This window comes from Pelodiscus sinensis, chromosome 3 (assembly GCF_049634645.1).
Source record: "Pelodiscus sinensis isolate JC-2024 chromosome 3, ASM4963464v1, whole genome shotgun sequence".
NCBI classification, from domain to species: domain Eukaryota; kingdom Metazoa; phylum Chordata; order Testudines; family Trionychidae; genus Pelodiscus; species Pelodiscus sinensis.
The window spans coordinates 77894619-77912967 of NC_134713.1; the positions used below are offsets into that span (position 1 = coordinate 77894619).

Here is an 18349-nt window from a genome sequence, read left to right on the forward strand (position 1 = left end):
AAGCAACTTATTGACTTGTCAACTACCTGATTTCTTTTTTTTTGGGGGGGGGGGGGGGGGGGAGAGAAGAGAAGAGGAAGAGATGCTAGGGAAGGCCAGCTTAAGAGCTCACAGAGGCTCTTGTGTTTCAAAGTGTAAGTGCCTGCAAGGAGCCCAGGGTCAGCAGGCTTCCCTACTGGCCCCAGGCTCCAAATGGCATTTCAATCTTTGAAATGCCCAAGAGCACCTGCTGGGGGCTCTTGTACATGTACAAAAGTAGAAATTCCATTGACTTCATTTAGTTAATCCAAATTGAACATCCTTAATGGAGAAACATTAAGGGCTTGTCTACACTGGCCCCTTTTCTGAAAGGGGCATGGTAATTTCAGAAATCGTAATAGGGAAATCCACAGGGGATTTAAATATCCCCTGTGGCATTTAAATAAAGATGTCCACTGCTTTTTTCCAGCTTTTAGAAAAGCCGGAAAAGAGCATCTACACTGGCCCCAATCCTCCGGAAAAAGCGCCCTTTTCCGGAGGATCTTATTCCTCCTTTTTCCGGAGGATCGGGGCCAGTGTAGGCGCTCTTTTTCGGCTTTTCTAAAAGCCAGAAAAAAGCGGTGGACATCTTTATTTAAATGCCGTGGGGGATATTTAAATCCCCTGCAGATTTCCCTATTACGATCTCTGAAATTACCATGCCCCTTTCGGAAAAGGGGCCAGTGTAGACGTAGCCTGAGAGATGGGGATGGGTGGCTGCCTGTGAATGACAGATCCACAGTCTTCAGTTTACACATACAGATTGTAAAGGAAACAGATTTTACTCACTGGTTTTATGTCAAGTGATAAGGTCTAACTTGCTCTTGACTGAATAGTATCAGCTAATTTGAGTGGAGCTAAATATTGAGGGAAATTGTATGAGCCATATTGCCAAGTGCAAGCTCTTTCCCATTATTTGGCCTCTGATACCTATTCTAATATTGGGGATCACAGACGGAGATGGAATGTGCTTATCAGTTCCATAGCCAGTGCTATTAGGACAACTAAGGGCAAGTCCTTAGTGATTATTCAGGTCCTCCCTACAGTTCTCTTTATCTAAGGCAACTACTTTAAGTTGCACCAAGGTGAAAATTTGTTATAAGTTACTTCCCTATACTTCTGGCCCTACCAAATTCATGCTCACAAAACTCAAACTATTACATTTGCCTCCTTTTATTGTATACTATGAATACTTTACAAGACTAGTGTTGGGTCACATTGCCCAAGTTGAACAAGAGGGTGTTACAGGGAGGTTGCAAAGTTGTTTTAGGGAGAGGGTCACACTATTGCTCCTCATGTGCTGCCTTTGGTGCTGGGCAGCTAGAGTGCCAAATTCTGACCTGTACCACCCTTTCTGCACTGCCACCTTCAGAAGTAGGTGGCAGCTGTGACAGCATGCTGAGCCCTGCAGTCTGTTCTGCCTTCAGAGCTGGGCACTGGAAGCTGCTGGTTGGGAGCCTAGATCTGGTGGCAGTTCTGCCACCAAGAACAGCACAGAAGTAAGGGTAGTGGTATGTAATGCTGTCCTTGCCGCGCCCCCCCCCACACCCCTTTCCTTTGAGACCATGATGCAACTCCTTTTGTTAGGATCCCTACAAATATAACACCATGAAATTTAAAAAAAATCCCACAACTCAAATTTAGTGACCATGAATGCAATCGATCCCTACTCAACCATTACATTGTAATATGAAAATAAGCTGTAACATTGTTCTAGAGGCACTAATTTGTTTAAATGGAAATTTTCCTTTTCATCCACCATTAGTGACAAGGTATCACTAGGGTTAAGGTTTGATGTTATGAAGTCAGAATCAGTATGGTGGATGCATTTCCATGCAATGCCATAAGACTGCAAGTACTGCCATAAGACTGCAAGTACTGCCATAAGACTGCAAGTACTGCATACTTGAAAGACAAATGGGGAATTTAAGTAGAGGCTAGTTACAAAATACAGCCAAAAAGTTTGTTCAAATAATTTTATTTCTCAATTTGTTTTGCATCTTTCACTGAAGACAAAATAAAGATACAGCAATGTCTGCAAGGAACATTTTCATAAAATTCAGATTTGATACAATTGTACAAATTGGCTTCAGGAATAAGTCAGATAAACAGTTTGAAAAAAGCTACAATTCAGTGTTTAAGAACTGAATTGAAGGGGCAACTTACTAGCAAATAAATCTAAGAAAGCTACCATCCATCAACACAAGGCTGAGAGGAGCTGAAAGTTCTGTTGCTATAGGTCACATGGTAGCTAGCAAAGACTAACTTGTACTTTAATTTTGCAAGGAAACTCAATTTTAAACATCTGAGAGGCAGCCCAAGCATGTGCCTGGCAACTCATTCTAAGTTGCCAGAGAAACCAAGTCCTAGCTATGATTTTAAATCAAGTTACTGAAGTTTAGCAAGCCAAGCATATAGGTTGCTGCATAAAACTTGTCTTCCTAGATGAACACTAAACATAGTTCTGCAAAAACTGTTACAAAATTCAAGCTTCCTGAAAATTGACATTCTGGCACTAAGATCCTGGGTTTCCTAAGTAGCAATAGCTAACACCAAGGGATTAATCTAAGTAAGGCAAGTTACCTCCTCCCCCCCCTTCAAAGCTTTGGCCTCAAATTGATTTCAAAATAAAGGCACTTAAATTCAGATGCTTAATGAGCACACAGTTTAACTTCAATCAAGATCAGTGTGAGACTAAGTAAGCATTTTAGCAAAGTTTTACACAGTAATTAAACTACAAGTTTGTGTTGTTTTCCCAAGTGTCCTGTAGCCTTTTGGTGCAAGTTTAAGACCAAAGTGTTGAGAGATGAGAGAATCCGGTACAATACTAAATGTTTAAGGAATACTATTGGCAATTGTGAACTTTATAAGTCTTATTTGCCACATTAGAAATAAGTGCATGGATCATGTTCTTTTCTTCCATAACTTCATTTGGGCAAATTCAGGAGATGGGAATGACAGGCTAAGTGACTTAAAATAAGGCTAAAGAGACACCATCCAAATGTCACTTGCTGGAAGTTGGGTTATCAAATTGTTAATAAAACAGAGCTGACTACTTGGCTTTTATCAGGAGTGCATTAACTTGCAATTCCCTGAAGGTACAGCACTGTGACAAAATTATCCATCAAGTTTGTCTATGTAGTTTGTTACACTGAATGCTGTTAGAGCATGAGGAAGCAAAGTTCACTGCAACTAAAACTGTTTTTCACATGCTAGAAAACCCACACATTGCTCTGACTTATAGTAATCATGCCATCAGTGTTTAGACACCCAGTTTAAAGATAAATATCTTTAATCATGCAAGTCAGTAGCTGCATAAGACTATAGAATTTCCTCAAAATAGGGATAAGGAACACCATCCATTTTAAATCTAGTTGTTTTGATAGTTAAAACTTCAAGAGCTTGCCAACTGCATGAAATGTTCATACAGAGAAGGTGTAGGCAGTGGAGAACAGTGAAATTTACTATGCACAAAGCAAACATCTGTTATAATCTTGAACATCTAACAATAGATAATCACATTTAACATTTTCAGATAAGTTGGTGCCCTTTTCAAGTTAGGCATGTGAACTTATGCTATATATAGCCTTCCTAGGCTTGCCTTCTTACAGGCCAGAAACAATTTGAGTGTTAATGAAATCCTAGTTCACATTAGTCCAATATCCCAATCCCTCAGGCACAAGAGGTCAGAAAATGGTCAGTCATGCTTTTGATGCAGTGAATGTTGAGTTTGGAAGAGTACTCTGGCACAAACATTTGTATTTGCAACCTATATTTAAGGCACTGAACTTAACTTCTCCTTACATGGAAGGGAAATTCTCACCACCCTTCCAATTAGAACTACTGAAGAGGCCAAATTTAAGAAATTAAAGTGTATAATGCAATTTGCTGGTTGGTATCTTTAATCCTCATGTAGAAAAATATGAGTTTGACATTTTCACCAAAGAGGATATTTTATGAAAAGAAACTGGTTTCTACAAGCCTTCATTCACTTTACTTGCAATTTGCTATAAGAGTCACAAGCTAGCACAAATGGTCTTTACTCCCTGAAATCAGTGATAAATCAGTGATAATTTGTCTGATAAAAATTATAGGGATACCGCACTTAAGGTTGGTTAAATCAGCCTCCAATCATAAGAGTCTACTCAAGACAGTGGTAACACTGAATACAAGAACCATTGTAGGTCTACATTTGGCATGTGAAGATTAGAAGTCCCACAGCTGCAGCCACTAAAGACAATCACAAGGACTCATGCAGCATATTCAGTACCTCTGAGCCAGAGAGATTCATACCATCTCTTGCCAAGTATAGCGTTGCAAAAAATATCATCCTTTCAAAAAGTCTTTTGAAGATTTAAAGAATATTCTGAACTGTGGCGTTCCATATGGGACAAAACATTTTGGTTCAGTCAACTACAGGTGTTGGGCTACTAGTCCATTGTAAAATGGCAGATTCTAGAGAGTATGATAGTTTCGATCTTTGGACCTGCAGAATTTATACAGGAAAAAGATTACAGCCTGCAGACCCAGCACAAGGACAATCCCACCGATGAAACTTGCAGCATCAAATGTAGACTTGTGAGGAGCTGGTTTAGGGGTACTTCCTGTAGCAGTTGTACCTGTTAAATAGCAAACAGAAGTCATTTACAGTAGTGATAGAATCTGGTGTTTTCCTTCTTGTACTAGGAATTTTTACTAAAAGGCTTGATACTAAACAGATTTTGCTTTCTTAATTCACAAGTGAGAAGCAAAAAATTCCAAGAACCCCCCCCACCCTCACTGATATGGCCCTCAACTGCAACACCTCACTCCCCTGGGGCTCCAGTGCCACAGTGGAGGAAAGGGCAGAGGGGAGGAGTGAGGTTTGAGGCCTCAGGCCAGATTTACTCTTCTGGGTTTCCAGAGCTAATGGATTTTGTGGGTCCCCCTACACTGCAGGGTGGGGGGAAAGTGAGGGGTTAAGTGTGTGGGACAGGGCTGCAGGACCAGGTGAAGGGGTGAGGTCTGAATGGGCAAGTGCAGAAGCAGGCTGGGGGCAGGGTGTCTGGCAAAGGGGAAGGGGGGCAAGAGCATGCTCACCATGTTGCAGGTACTGTGTAACATGGTCTCCCACTATTCCCATTTGCAGGATTCTGGCCATTGGTGGTAAAAAGGGGAAGCCTCCAGGAAGTGCATCCCTGGGAGGCGGTTCCTCCAGCCAGGGACAGAAAACAGTGTGGGGAGCCATTTAGTCTCTGCTTGTTCCCCACATGCCAGTCCCAAGCCTCCCTGCTGGACCATGGGTGTGGCCAGTTTCCTATAGTCCCTTAAAGTTTGTTACAGCCACCAGTCCTGGCTCTATTGGGTGCCATTATTTAACTCAAGACATTTAGGGATAAACTAAAGAGCCCAATAAGCAGTGGAAGTGTTGGTAGTGCTGCTAGACAATACGGACTTTCCACATATGAGAATTCTCTGGTTTGGCATGAGTTAGGTGCCAAGATTGCCAGACTAGAGAGGTTCAATCTTTTACCCACCCTACAGTATTTTTTGCTCCTATTTAGTCCAGTGACCTTATTAAAAAGCCTCAATCTGTGCCTGAGCAATAAAATCTTCTAGCAACAAGAATACTGGGTCAGACCAAAGGTCCACCTAGCCTGGTATCCTGTAATCAAGTGATCCATCCTCTGCTTCTCAGAGGCTAGGAACACTATCCCTGCTCATTCTGGCCAATAACCATTGTGGACCTATCCTCCATGAATTTCTCTTTTCTAAGCCCTGTTCAAGTCTTGGCAATCTCAGCCTCCTCTGGGAAGAAGTTCCACAGGTTGACTATAGTGTGAAGTACCTGGTTTTTAACCTGCTACCTATTACATTTGGTGACCCCTAGTTTGAGTACATAACTTTTCCTTGTTCACTTTTTCCACACAAGTCACAGACCTCTATCCCCTTAGTCATTTCTTCAAGCTCTTCTCCTGGCCTTCTGACCTTTCAAATACCAAAATGTTTTGAGATAAGGTGACCACATCTGCATGCAGTATTCAAGATGTGGATGTACCATGGATTTATATAAAAGCAATAAGATTATTTGCCTTGTTCTCCAACCTTTTAAAAAAGACTATTGCTAACATTGTTTGCTTTGCCTGCTGCTACAGTGAGGCTAAGGCTACAGTACAAGTTCAGCAAAAATATGCTAATGGACTCATTTGCATGAGTCATATCTGCATATTATCCTGCCAATCCGTTTTTGCACAAACACAAGCAGTATGGACTTTTGCGCAAAAACCTTATTTCCTGCAAGATTAAACTTTTTGGGACATAAGGATCTTGCGGGAAAAGGTATTTTGCCCAAAAAGAAAAGTTCACACTGCTTGTTTTTGCACAAAAATGGTGCAGACTATGCAAATGATATTGAGACTCATGTAAATGAGTCCCTCATTAGCATTTTTTGCTGAGAACTCAGTGTAGACATAGCCTGAGTGTTTTCAGAGAACTATCCACAATGACTCTGAAGAGCTCTCAAGTGATAAGTTAAAATGGAGACTAATTATATGTACAATTGAGATGGTTTCCCAATATGCATTACTTTGCATTTATCAAAATTTAATTTATCACTTGCCTAGTCACCTAGTTTCATGAATGCTTTTGAAGCTCTGCAGACTTTTGTACTTTGCTATCTTGAGCAGTTTATCTGCAAGTTTTGCCACATGAGCATTACCCTTTTCTCCAGATCATTTAAATAGGAATGGTCCCAATAGAGACACCACTATTTATCCCTCTCCAGTCTGAATACTGGCCATTTATTCCTGCTCTTTGGGGGGGGTTTAGACTGGATCCACTCCATGAGGACATTCCCTCATCTCATGGTTTACTTGCAGTAAGGAGCCTCTTGGTACTCAAGTTAGACTGACCAACCTGTAATTGCCAGGATGAACCTCTAGAGTATTAAAAAATAGGCACCACATTTGATAGAGAAGATGATTTAGATGGAGGATTGTTACAAACCACAATTAGCAGTTCTAGAGTTTCAGAAGTCTAGAGTAAGTGCCATCTGGTCCTAGAGACTTACTATTTAGTTTTAATCAATTTGTTCAAAAAACTGACCTCTGTCTGGGACAGTTCCTCAGATTTGTCATCTAACAAGAATCCAAACCTGAGCCAATCTCCCTCACATCCTCAGCAGTGAAGACTACAGCAATGAATTCATTTAGTTTCCCCACAGTGACCTTAGCCTTGAGTGCTCCTCTAGCACCCTAATCATTGAGGCCCCAGAGGTTAAGTACTTAGTGTGCTTTGAATTTTGGCTAGCTGTTTGTCAAATTTGATTTTTACCTTCCTAATTTTTAGCACACTTAGTTTGTGCCTTTCCATTTTCCTCACTAGGCTCTAACTTTTTAAAATGCCTTCCCACTGCTTTACTTGGGTAAGCAATGGTAACACTTTCTTGGTTTACTTTTTTTAATTTGGAGTATACATTAAGTTGAGCTTCTATTATGGTGTTTAATAGTTTCTATTCAACTTGCTGAAATTTCACTTTTGGCACTGTACTTTTTCATTTCTATTTACTAAACCTAATGTGTGATCTCCCTTTACTAAATGCTATACTGTTAGGCTGCTGTTGTATTTTTCCTGCCACGGGGACGTTAAGTTTAGTTATATTATGGTCACTATTTCCATGTGGTCCAGCCATATTCACCTTCTGGACCAGATAGTGTGCTCCACTTAGGACTAAATCAAGAATTCTCTCGTGGATTCCAGAACTGGCTGCTCCAAGAAGCACTTGAACTTTATCTGTGTTGTACTCAGTGAGTGTGGGGTAGCTGAAGTCCCCCACTGAGTTTTTTTTAAAAAAAGACAGGATTTATATCACAATGCATATGGCCCCAGATATTGTAGCCATCAAACAGGTTTTTAAAAGCTTTCCTTGTTAAGTGTATTTCGTGAGGTGGTATATTTGAACTGACTTCAAGATCTAGACTCTTAAACTTGCTCCTATGTTGCCTACGATAGAGAAACACTATGACTGGTCCATGGATTGGTACACCAGTACCTGAGAAGCAAGCTGGTTCATTCTATTAAAGAAATTGAGAAACTGAGAATTTTTACCCATTGTCATCATGAATGCAAGTATTCTGACTGTCATTGGGCTTCATGTTCCTCTTGTGCTGAAATACTTGCCTGACTGGAATTAAGCCAGTCAAACTGCTTAATATGACCAATCCACTTAGTTTGAAATCCCACTGATCTTTGTTACTGTCACGAAAGTATTGCAGATACAGATATTCCACCTTTATAAAGCTAATTGTGGCATGCAAGATCATGAATTTCTTGCACTTACTATTCTTCACTACTACTTGTACCTACTAAATTATCTCCCCACCCCCTGGAAAAAAGTTACTTATACTGTAAGTAAAAAAAGTTACCTGGTGTACTGATTGTTGTGAGAACTGAAGTACTTGAAGCAGTAGATGATGCAGCAGGTAAAGTTGTGTTGGTGATGTTCGCTGTTTGGTAGAGAGAAACTTCCCAGTTCAAGTGTACAGACATATCACTAAGCTCTATATCTGTAATTGCTTTGGTTTGTATAGGTTCTCCTCAAGCAAGAACTACCCTTAAAACGCAGACTATGTATACACAGAATAGAGGTACTTAGCATGCAGTTTGTAAGTTGACATCTTTGTAAGCTGTTATTTCAGATACCATGTGTATTTAAAAACTATTAACTTAAAAGCTCTGCTATTATAAATGATTATTAATTTACACTAGAAGTTTTTATTTGTATTGAGCACCAACATAACTGATTTGAAACAATTCCCTTAGCTAGATGTCTGTCATTTACACAGAAGAACCTTATAGTATTATGAGCACTAATCCTACAAATAAACAATATGGACCACATTTCCTGACTGAAAAGTAGATGAACAAGTTTACTTCCTTTCATATTCCCATGCCTTCAATCACTGGTAATTCCTTTGTAGTTTCAAAGGAATGCCCTGATCCTATTGTAATCAATTTTTATAAAAAACAAGGGTTCTGCCAAAGTTTGCTTACAGTTACCTTACTTAGCTCAGTTATCACTTAGTTACAGCAAATATTTACCTATTGTAGCAGAAGCAGCTGTGGTAGCATTAATTATGGTAGCATTAGCAGTTGTGGTAGCAGCAGTTGAGGAATCTGTAGAATTGGCTGTAAAAAATAGAGTTAACTTATGATTGATACTCCCATTTAAGGATTGTAAAATGCTTAAATGAGCCATTGTGAATGCTATAATGAAATAGATAGGTATGTCAATGTGTAGATAACTGATAAGCCTGAGTTTACAAGTTGATCCTGTTGACTTCACATTTCTCTCCTCTTCCAGCCTCTATCAGAAGCAGCAGTGTGGGGTGGTAGGCAGCCAGTCTGCATGGGGAGCTGGTTTTTAAACCATCTCCTCTTGCAGACCAGCTCCTGCCTGCCACTCTGCACTGCTGCCTCAGAAGCATCAACATGGAGCCCCCTGCTGCCCCAGGGGTGAGGCCTGGAGTGCACTTTGCATTCATTCTGGGGTGCCATATTTGCCTTAGTGATGGACTTCAGGATAAATAATCAGTTTACAAAGAGTTTTTTCCAATTGCTAGTCACTAAACCTGAAATCAGAAGTACAAGGTTCTTTTGGCTTCTACACAGAAGACTAGAACTGGAAGGGACCTTGAGAGGCCATCAATTCCAGTCCTCTACCCTTATGGCAGGACCCAGCAATCTAGCTAAACCTTTTCTTAGAAATCTCCAGTTAGGGACGCAAGTGACTAGTCGACTACCCAATAAGCATATGCTTATTGGGAAGTTGAGTAATGACTCAACTAGTTGCTTCCCTTCACCCTGCTGCCTCTATCAGAGAGGTAGCAAGTGGGGGAGGGGTGGAACAGGAGGTGGGGGAGAAAGAAGAGAGCAGGAGCCAGTGCCAGGTGAAGCCAACTTAAAAGCCAGTCCACTCATCACCATCTCCTCAGGGGCAGGTGAGGCAGAGGCATCCCAACTGCTGCGCCTCTTTGAAACACACAAGAGCCACCCACCTACGGCTCTCATACATTTCAAAGGCAGAGGTACAGTGGAATAGCAAGTGCCCCCGACTGTGGGGTATCCAACACTGGGGAGAGGGACACTAGAAATTTTATTGACTACTCAATTAGCTGATATTTGAAAAAGAATTCTTCAAACAGTGTGTAGTCAACCTGTGGAACTCCTTGCCAGAGGAGGCTGCGAAGGCTAGACTATAACAGAGTTTAAAGAGAAGCTAGATAATTTCATGGAGGTTAGGTCCATAAAAGGCTATTAGCCAAGGGATAGAAATGGTGTCCCTGGCCTTTGTTTGTCAGAGGCTGGAGAGGGATGACATGAGACAAATTGCTTGATCATTGTCTTTGGTCCACCCTTTCTAGGGCACTTGGTGCTGGCCACTGTTAGACAGGCTACTGGGCTAGATGGACCTTTGGTCTAACCCAGTACGGCCGTTCTTATGTTATCTAACATACCTCTCCCCAGTGTTTGATATTCCACAATCTCTAGGCAATTTATTCCTGTTTATCACCACCCTCACAGGAAGTTTTTCCTAATGTTCAACCTAAACTTTCCTTACTGCAATTTAAGCCCATTACTACTTGTCCTAGCATTTTTTATATTTGACTAAAATTTGACTAAAATTTTCCCTGTTTCAACTCTTTATAGCTCTATTAGCTCTGTATTGCTATGAGATCTAGGTTTCATTGTACTTTACACAGACTAGTTAAAAGTTTTGACTGTAGAATCTTATGATGTACCTAAAAGGATGTTATGGGAAGAAGAGGGGAAAATGTTCTCATTGATTTTATTTATATATATATATATATATATATATATATATATAAAAAATCAATGAGAACATTTTCCCCTCTTCTTCCCATAACATCCTTTTAGGTACATCATAAGATTCTACAGTCAAAACTTTTAACTAGTCTGTGTAAAGTACAATGAAACCTAGATCTCATAGCAATACAGAGCTAATAGAGCTATAAAGAGTTGAAACAGGGAAAATTTTAGTCAAGCCAACAGATAAAGTTTCTTGAAGTGTGTATTTGGGTAAGGAAGGGTTATTTTCTGCCTGTTTTCAGCTTCAGCAAGAAAGTGTGCACCTGTTATGAATAGTAATTCAAAGATACCATCCAACAGTGATTTAGATATAATAAGCCTATTTTCAAGTATGGCACACACAATTTACACAAAATTGGATTTCTAAATTGAGTATCTGTTACATATGCAATTTTGCACATATCTAGTTTTGGAAAGCCAGCCCTTAAAGACTGACTGTTCCTACCATATGAAACAAAGCTGGAGCCAGTATAACACCCCAGATAAGAGTCAAATGAGTAGTGTATATATATTTTAAAAAATGCTAAGACTTAAATTTTTCCCAGAGGCAACATACAATTGAGAGCAGCTGAGCAGAAGTGTCCTCTTTCAACAAGAAAAAAAGCTACAATAGTAGCCAATGTACTTGGATATTTTTAAGCAAGGTAAGCTGCTTAAAGGCAACAATATGTACAATGAGAGAGGTTAAAATGCTTCCTTAAACAGTTACAAATTTAAAGTAAGTTTAACTGGACAATTCTCTTGAAGCTTACATACTATATAGATTTGTTTATGCAAGATAGTTTGTAGATGCTTATAGTTATAGTATCAGAAGCTAGAAAGAATAGGATCAGAAGCTAGAAAGAATAGGAAGACTGTCTCAAATAGCCAGATTAGAAGAGTCTGCATTGAGTTGGCCTAAACAATATCCATATACTTACAAGAACACTGAGAAGTGGCAGTACAGTTGGAATCTGTTGCGTTTCCACAGGAAAAAGTTTCTCCTGCCCAAAAAAAAGTATAGGAAGAGACTTAGTTCTGGGAGATAGTTTTCGAAGGGACTGCAGTGTTGGAATGCATGTCCTTTTTAATATTCATCCATAGCCTCCTTACCAGTAGGGAATCGGTCTTGAAAAGCCTGATGCACAATTAGTAGCAAAGATTTTCTGTGGTGCTTCAGGTAGACTGTGGTTAGTGGGCCTTTAAAAGTTCTGCTTTTAGTTATATTTTGGGCATAATATTCAGCTGCCTCTTTTAACAGTTTAAAGATTAGTTAAACTATGTCAGTTTTTCTATTAGTATCCTAAAGCAGTAATGGATACAAACAGTTAGAATAAGTTAAGATTGTTTTGGAGAAATAGTGAAAAGCAGTGTTATCATTAGTCACCCCTTTTAGTGAAAAAAAATCAGACCCAGAGACCCACATCTAGTTATTTTTGCAATTTTTACCTGAGCAATTAATCCACTTGCATTCTGTTCTATTAACACAATCATGGCAGGTGGTGATAGCCTCACAGCTGGCTGAAAAAAAGCACACACAATTATGGGCCACATGATCACCAGAAGATCAATGTTTCCAAAGTTTTCCAGAATTTTTAAGTCAGATTAGTTTTACTTAGAGGATCTCCGTATCATCCTCAAAAGTGCTTTACATATGAACTGAGTCAATCCAAGAAAGCAGCATCTCTATTTTCAGATAAGCTGTTGCCCAGCTTAATTCACAGAAAGCCATGGCATGAAAACCAGATTGACAACACTAGTCTTGTCTTACATCCCCCCCCACCCCCACCCGGTCACTCTCCTCCCCCACCCCCAGTATTGAGATGTCATCACTAACATTAGGCTGGAGTGGATTCAAATGCCTTTTACTCCAGAACAATACTATTACTATTCCAATGTCATGCACCAGATGCACCAATTATACCATATATAGTGGCCTCTGAATATACTAAAAATTTAATTGGAGAACAGAAAATTTACAAGGGTATGTCAGAGACAAGAAAAATCCATGGCAGGACAATGGCAGCTGACATTCAAGAGACTGAGGCTTCAGGACTGTTTCTCTGCTGTGCAAGATGCCTAGGCTCTTGACTCAAAGATCCTGTGCAGCTGGGAGGGTCCCAGAGGCTCAGGCACCAGAGTCTCAGCCTGACCTAGTTGGCATGAACTAAGCATGACTTTTGCTGTGTAGACATATCCTAAGTCTGCCCACCAGACTTCACAGGAATGTGTTGAAACCTCAGAGTAAACGCCTTTATTAAAGGAAGAGACAGCCAGAAAAATACTCAGTTAAATACTTACAGGAGAAAGCAACATGTCACTTGAGGGCTTATACCAATTAGGCCAGCATTAAGGGTTACAGTTTTACCAAAGAGTGCTGAATAGACCAAACTGAAAATAGTTTTCCTGTTTTACCATATAAAAACGGCACCTAGTTTTGTATGGACTCACTCTGGATCTCCAAAGAGATCTGCACATACTAAAGTAAGTTTCTCAACAAGCACTCCAAAGAGACTTTGCTAAGGCAGCAAAAAGTTTCTTCAGCATTCATTGTGCAACAGCATGCAATTTGATAGTACACGCATTAGCTGATAAAATGCTAACTGTTAAAATTGAATTTTCCATACACTAGACCTCTATTCTGGCTCCTGGAGTGGACGAGTACTATAAAATGCTTTAGAGCAGGGGTTCTCAAACTTTGTGATACCACAACCTCCTCTTCCCCCAAGCTGCTGCAACCCCCTGGGGGGTTGGGGACCCACAGTTTGAGAAACACAGCTTTAGAGAACAGTCTTAAATATTAATCAGAATAACTGCACTAGACCTGACAGCTGTACATGGGTAAAAGATGCATCTCCCTCAGGTTCAAATATCAAGGTCCCTAAGTTCTGCAAAACAGTAACTCAGAAAATGAAGACTGATTATTCCTTTCTGCTGAATATATATACACTCATTCATATGAGTCTGTTGCAAGTAGTTTGAGATAGTTGGAAGATACTAGTAACTGAAAAAGCCAGAAATGGCTTACAGGACAGAGGCCATCTACTCTCACTGGGTTTCCCCAACATGTGGGGCCTGGTACTGTACTTATTTTTGTAACTAGAAAGTTGTCAGCTTGTCTAACTCAACCCCATCTTTTGCAATACTAAGATTTAAGATACATAATTCATGCAATACCAGCTTTGATTTCCCCCCCCAACAAAGTGCTTCTTCATCTGGAAGTAGATTAGGAGTTAAAATTTTATTGACTACCTGCTTATCAACTAATTGTGTAGTTGAGGGAAGGTGTTGAGTCCCAGCTTGTGCCGGTCTGGGAGCTACTTTTGCCATGGCTCTGCAGTTTAAGTGTAGTAAGAGCCAGGCAGCTCCTGCCCAGACAGCGCAGGCCCACCATGTTTAGGGCCTGCCTTGCAGCAGCCTCCCATGCCCCCAACATGCTAGCCAAATAGCCACATGTGGCTATTTGGGCTGGTAGAGCACAGCTAGTTTCAAAACTGGTTGACACCACAGTTTTAGGGTCTTGAATTCAGTCCTTTCATAATTGAGGCACCCTTATCCCAAAGGGAGACATGCAGGCACAGTCCCTTGGAGAAACTTGAAGTCTTGAGTATTTCTCCACTTCCTAGAGAAAGTTTCAGTAGGATTGACACACTGATCCCATTCCACAGGAAAGCTGGTCCAGCTATCCAGCAATTATTGCCACAATTCCTACAGAGGCACAGATTTAAAAACCCAGCTTGCAAGTTCTCCTCTGTGGATGGATATATATATATTGCTAGTGACCATATCCTAAATAGAATCTGAATAGCACTCATCTGCAGATACTTTCCCATAATGCCACACAGGCAACTTGGCACTGCACTTCAATGGTGATGGCAGGACAGAAGCTGCAGCCAAGATATAGCAGCTGACACCAGTTTTGTTGAGGTTCTCAGTGCAGATTGCATTCTCTTTAGGGCAGGGACTTTGTTCTATTTGTACAGCCCCTAATCAAAACAGGGTCCTAGCCCATGATTCTCAGGCTCCACAGTAATACAAAAATAATTTAGTCACAAGGAGTCAGATCTTTAGATGCCATCAAAGAGTACTCTTGTCAAACCTAAAAGGTTGAGTTCAGGGCTGCATGAAGACAGAGGACAGCCTCTTGCTTTCAGTGCTTCTGCAGAGCAAGTTTCTCAACAGGAACTTGTAGTTCAGTACTATAGAACTGAACATCAAAAACTGATAGCATAAGGTGCTGCCAACTCTGATCTGCTTTCAGGACACAGCTGCAGTAGATAACACTACAACAGTTTAGGACAGCCTCTTTAGTTTTCAAGGAGGATAACTGGAAGCTGCTCCTCCATCAAACTCCTCACTTGCAGTCCCACACACTGCCCTTTTAGGCCATGTCTATACTTTCTGCACTGTAGCTAGATCCTATGGCATTTGATTTAGCAGGTCTAGTACGGACCTGCTAAATCAAACCTTGAAGGTGCACCCACTTGGCACTGGTACTGCCATTTGCAAGGAGTAAGAGAAGTTTGCTCTGCTTGACCTCACTATGAAGACTGTGCCAAGCTTGACTTAAGGTACATTGGTTATTTAAGTAGCTTGAGTTGCATACTTTAAGCCAACCTTCCAGGTCTAGTATAGACCTGACCTTATGCTGAAGGGGATGATGCAAATCATATCAGGACAGGGAACTACTAGCAGAGATAACAAATATCATGATTGTTCGCATAATTGGTTTTACTGTATTAACTCATAACTTGTCTCATTTTGTTCCAAATAGCTTCTAAAGATTTGATTGTATAACAGCTCTAATTTTTACCATGTGTTTATAAAAATCAGGACTTCTGTTATAGTAGATGCAAGTAGAGACTGCATAGTGATGTTCTGAACACATTAAGTTAGCACACTGAAATTCTCATTGTTTTATTTCACTAAATTTGATGTGCCCAGACCTGCATTGAAATGCCTAAAACATGGTGATTTCAGGCAGTGATTGCCAACCTTTTTAAAGCACAAGATCTCTTTTTGAATTTAAGTGCAAGCTGAGATCTACCTTAAACCCAAATACCCTTGCCCTGTCTCCTTTGTGCCCTTTAAGGCTCCACCCCCTGCTCAACTCCATCCTCCCTTTCCTCATCCTCCCTCACTTTCATCAGGCAGGGGCAGTGGGTTGGGGTGCAGGCTCTGGTCCTGGATTAAAGGATTTGGAGCGTGAGGGGCTCACAGTTGAGTTTAGGGCAGGCAGTTGGGGTGCTGGAAGGGTTTCTAGGTGCAAGCTCTAGGAGGGTGCTTGAGGCTAGGTCTGAGCTTGGAGTGCAGGAGGGAGTTCATGACTGGGGCAGGGTTTCAGGATGTGGGCTCCAACTGGGCAGTTTACATCAGATGGCTCTTGGGTGGTGGTCCAGTGGGGGCTAAGGCAGACTCATCCCTGCCCTGGCCCTGTACCATTCCTGTTGTGCTCTCACTCAGCTCTGTGGAGATCAAATAGAGGGTGGGGACACCTTGACATCAGCATCCCTCTTCTCCTTCCCTGCACAACAAGCAGTAGGCTAGCCAGGATTGGGGAGGCAGCTGTAAGGCAAAGGGTAGGAGTTGCACAGCAGTGGGGGAAGGGGCATCAGAAGTGCCAGCACTTGATAGGCCTCTTGGCCAAACCAGTAAAGATCACCTATTAGGCGCCAAGAGTCTGATCGACTGGTTGGTGACCACTGATCTAGAGGCTTAAGCATCTGATCAGCAATAGTGAGCCCTGGTTTCTAATGCCACTGAATTAGCGGGAGCTTTTAGCAAGTCATTCCCTCCATTGGGAAGGAAAGAGGTAGAAGGTTAACAGGTAACCCTCACTATTAATGGAGGAGGCTTACGGTTCTGGTTAACCCTTGAGGCTGGAGCAGCTCTCCCCCACGGCAGCTAAAGGGCTGCTCCAGCCCGTGCCCCTTCGCCCGGAGCAGCTCCTGTCCGGCCAAGAAGAGGGTCGGTGCCTAGTGTCTCAGTTTTGTTGCACTGCTTCCGCCCAACGGCCTTTGTACCTTTACACACGAGCTCTCAAGCCCGGCTCCGGAGGACAAGGCGGCTCACTCCCGGCCCCAGGCTACTCACCAGCGGGTAAGTGGCGCTGCCTGCGCGCGGGGCGCAGCCGCGATTCGCGCCAACAACTCGCTGGGCTTTCGGGAGCGGGATCCAGCAGCCCAGGAGCAAGCAGCCGCGTGTCCCACGGAGCCGCTGTCGCTCAAGCCTCCGCGACCGCCCCGCTCCCTCCCCCGCCGCGCTCCGAACAGCTGGGCGCTCCAGGTGCAAGCGGCGCCGGGCGCCAGCCGGTCCCGCCCAGAGCCGGCGGCCCAGCGCCCGGTCCCGCCACGGAACTCGCAGGGGCGCCCCCACCGCGCGCCCCAGCAGCGCCCGCGCCCCGGCTCCCAACTCACCTGCGCCCGCCGCCCCGCTCAGCAGGGCCCAGCAGGCCGCGGCCAGCAGCAGCCCCGCGGTCCGGCCCATGGCGCGTGTCTGCCTGACTGGGCGGCTCCGAGCCCGACCACGCTCGCGCTGCTCTGCAGTTCCCGGCCGGCTACGTCACTGGGGCAAGCGGGGCGGGGCGCTGAATTTATGACGCAGAAGCGAATGGCACCGCCTCGCGAGTCCGCCCGCAGCCTGTGCTCCCATGGAACAGTCCCGAAGTGGAAGCACCTGGGCGGTTGAAGAACACGCCCTTCTGGCACGTGACCGCGTTCGGGCGCTCCGGCCCCGTCCTCCCCCTATCACGTGACGGCCGTTCTAGCCCCGCCGCCGCCCCCACCCTTTCGGGAGCTGGGGCGAGAATGGTACAAGCCCCCCCCGCTCGCGCTGACAGGGCGTGGCCGAGCGCGGCTGCACGCGGGGCAGAGCCGCAGCGCCTCAGCCCCTCGCGCCGGCGGCCGGGCTGCCAGGGCGCCTCGCTCACAGCGCCAGAGAGGCAGGAGCAGGGGGCGGGGCTCGCTGGGGCGCTGCGCGAGCCACCTGCACCCAGCGTTTAGCGCCGCGCACCGTGTTCAGCCCATTAACCAGGCGCGAGGGTGTCAGCGACGTGTGGGCTCTTGGCCACAGTGCAGGGAGTGAGCCCCCCCCCCCCCCAGGCTGGTTGTGCAGCCCCACTGTCAGCCTCTTTATGTACCCCCAGCAGCATTGTGTCAAGGAGCTGCTCCGGCAGACCCATCAGCTCCGGGTGGAAAGGGGAAAGCCTTGCAACATGGTCAGCAGGGTCAGGGTAGGGATGTGAATGGACTAGTTGACAGGCTAGTCTATTAGTTGCTTCCCCCTCCTCGCTTGCTGCTGCTATCTGATAGACATTCCATTGACTACTGGAGTAGTAAATTAATTGCTACTTGACATCCCTAGGTCAGGGCTCAGAGCTGTGACAGCGATATGACTTATTCCGAGAGAGTCCAATCAAATACATGTTTTTAAAACTCTAATGTACAGAATACACCCCCACCATTCACTCCTTTTAAATTTGGAAACC

The 18349-nt window shown here is 43.4% G+C and overlaps 1 protein-coding gene across 2 annotated transcripts in view; it reads right to left on the reverse strand.

Annotated features, from left to right (window-relative positions):
- The window catches only part of LOC102458918 (uncharacterized), an 81814-nt gene extending 64232 nt beyond the window's left edge, over positions 1 to 17582 (reverse strand). Inside the window, exons 1-6 of one of the 2 annotated variants that reach the window (XM_075923117.1) lie at positions 17280 to 17551; positions 12313 to 12384; positions 11805 to 11867; positions 9097 to 9183; positions 8421 to 8501; positions 1981 to 4637 (exon numbers count right to left, since the gene is read on the reverse strand). In XM_075923117.1, the coding sequence (XP_075779232.1) occupies positions 4474 to 4637; positions 8421 to 8501; positions 9097 to 9183; positions 11805 to 11867; positions 12313 to 12384; positions 17280 to 17349 (537 nt within the window). In that variant the 5' untranslated portion in view covers positions 17350 to 17551 and the 3' untranslated portion in view covers positions 1981 to 4473. Of the gene's footprint in view, positions 1 to 1980; positions 4638 to 8420; positions 8502 to 9096; positions 9184 to 11804; positions 11868 to 12312; positions 12385 to 17279 lie in introns of those variants that run through there. The other variant, XM_075923118.1, reaches the window with a different exon arrangement.
- Between the last annotated feature and the right edge of the window lie 767 nt (positions 17583 to 18349).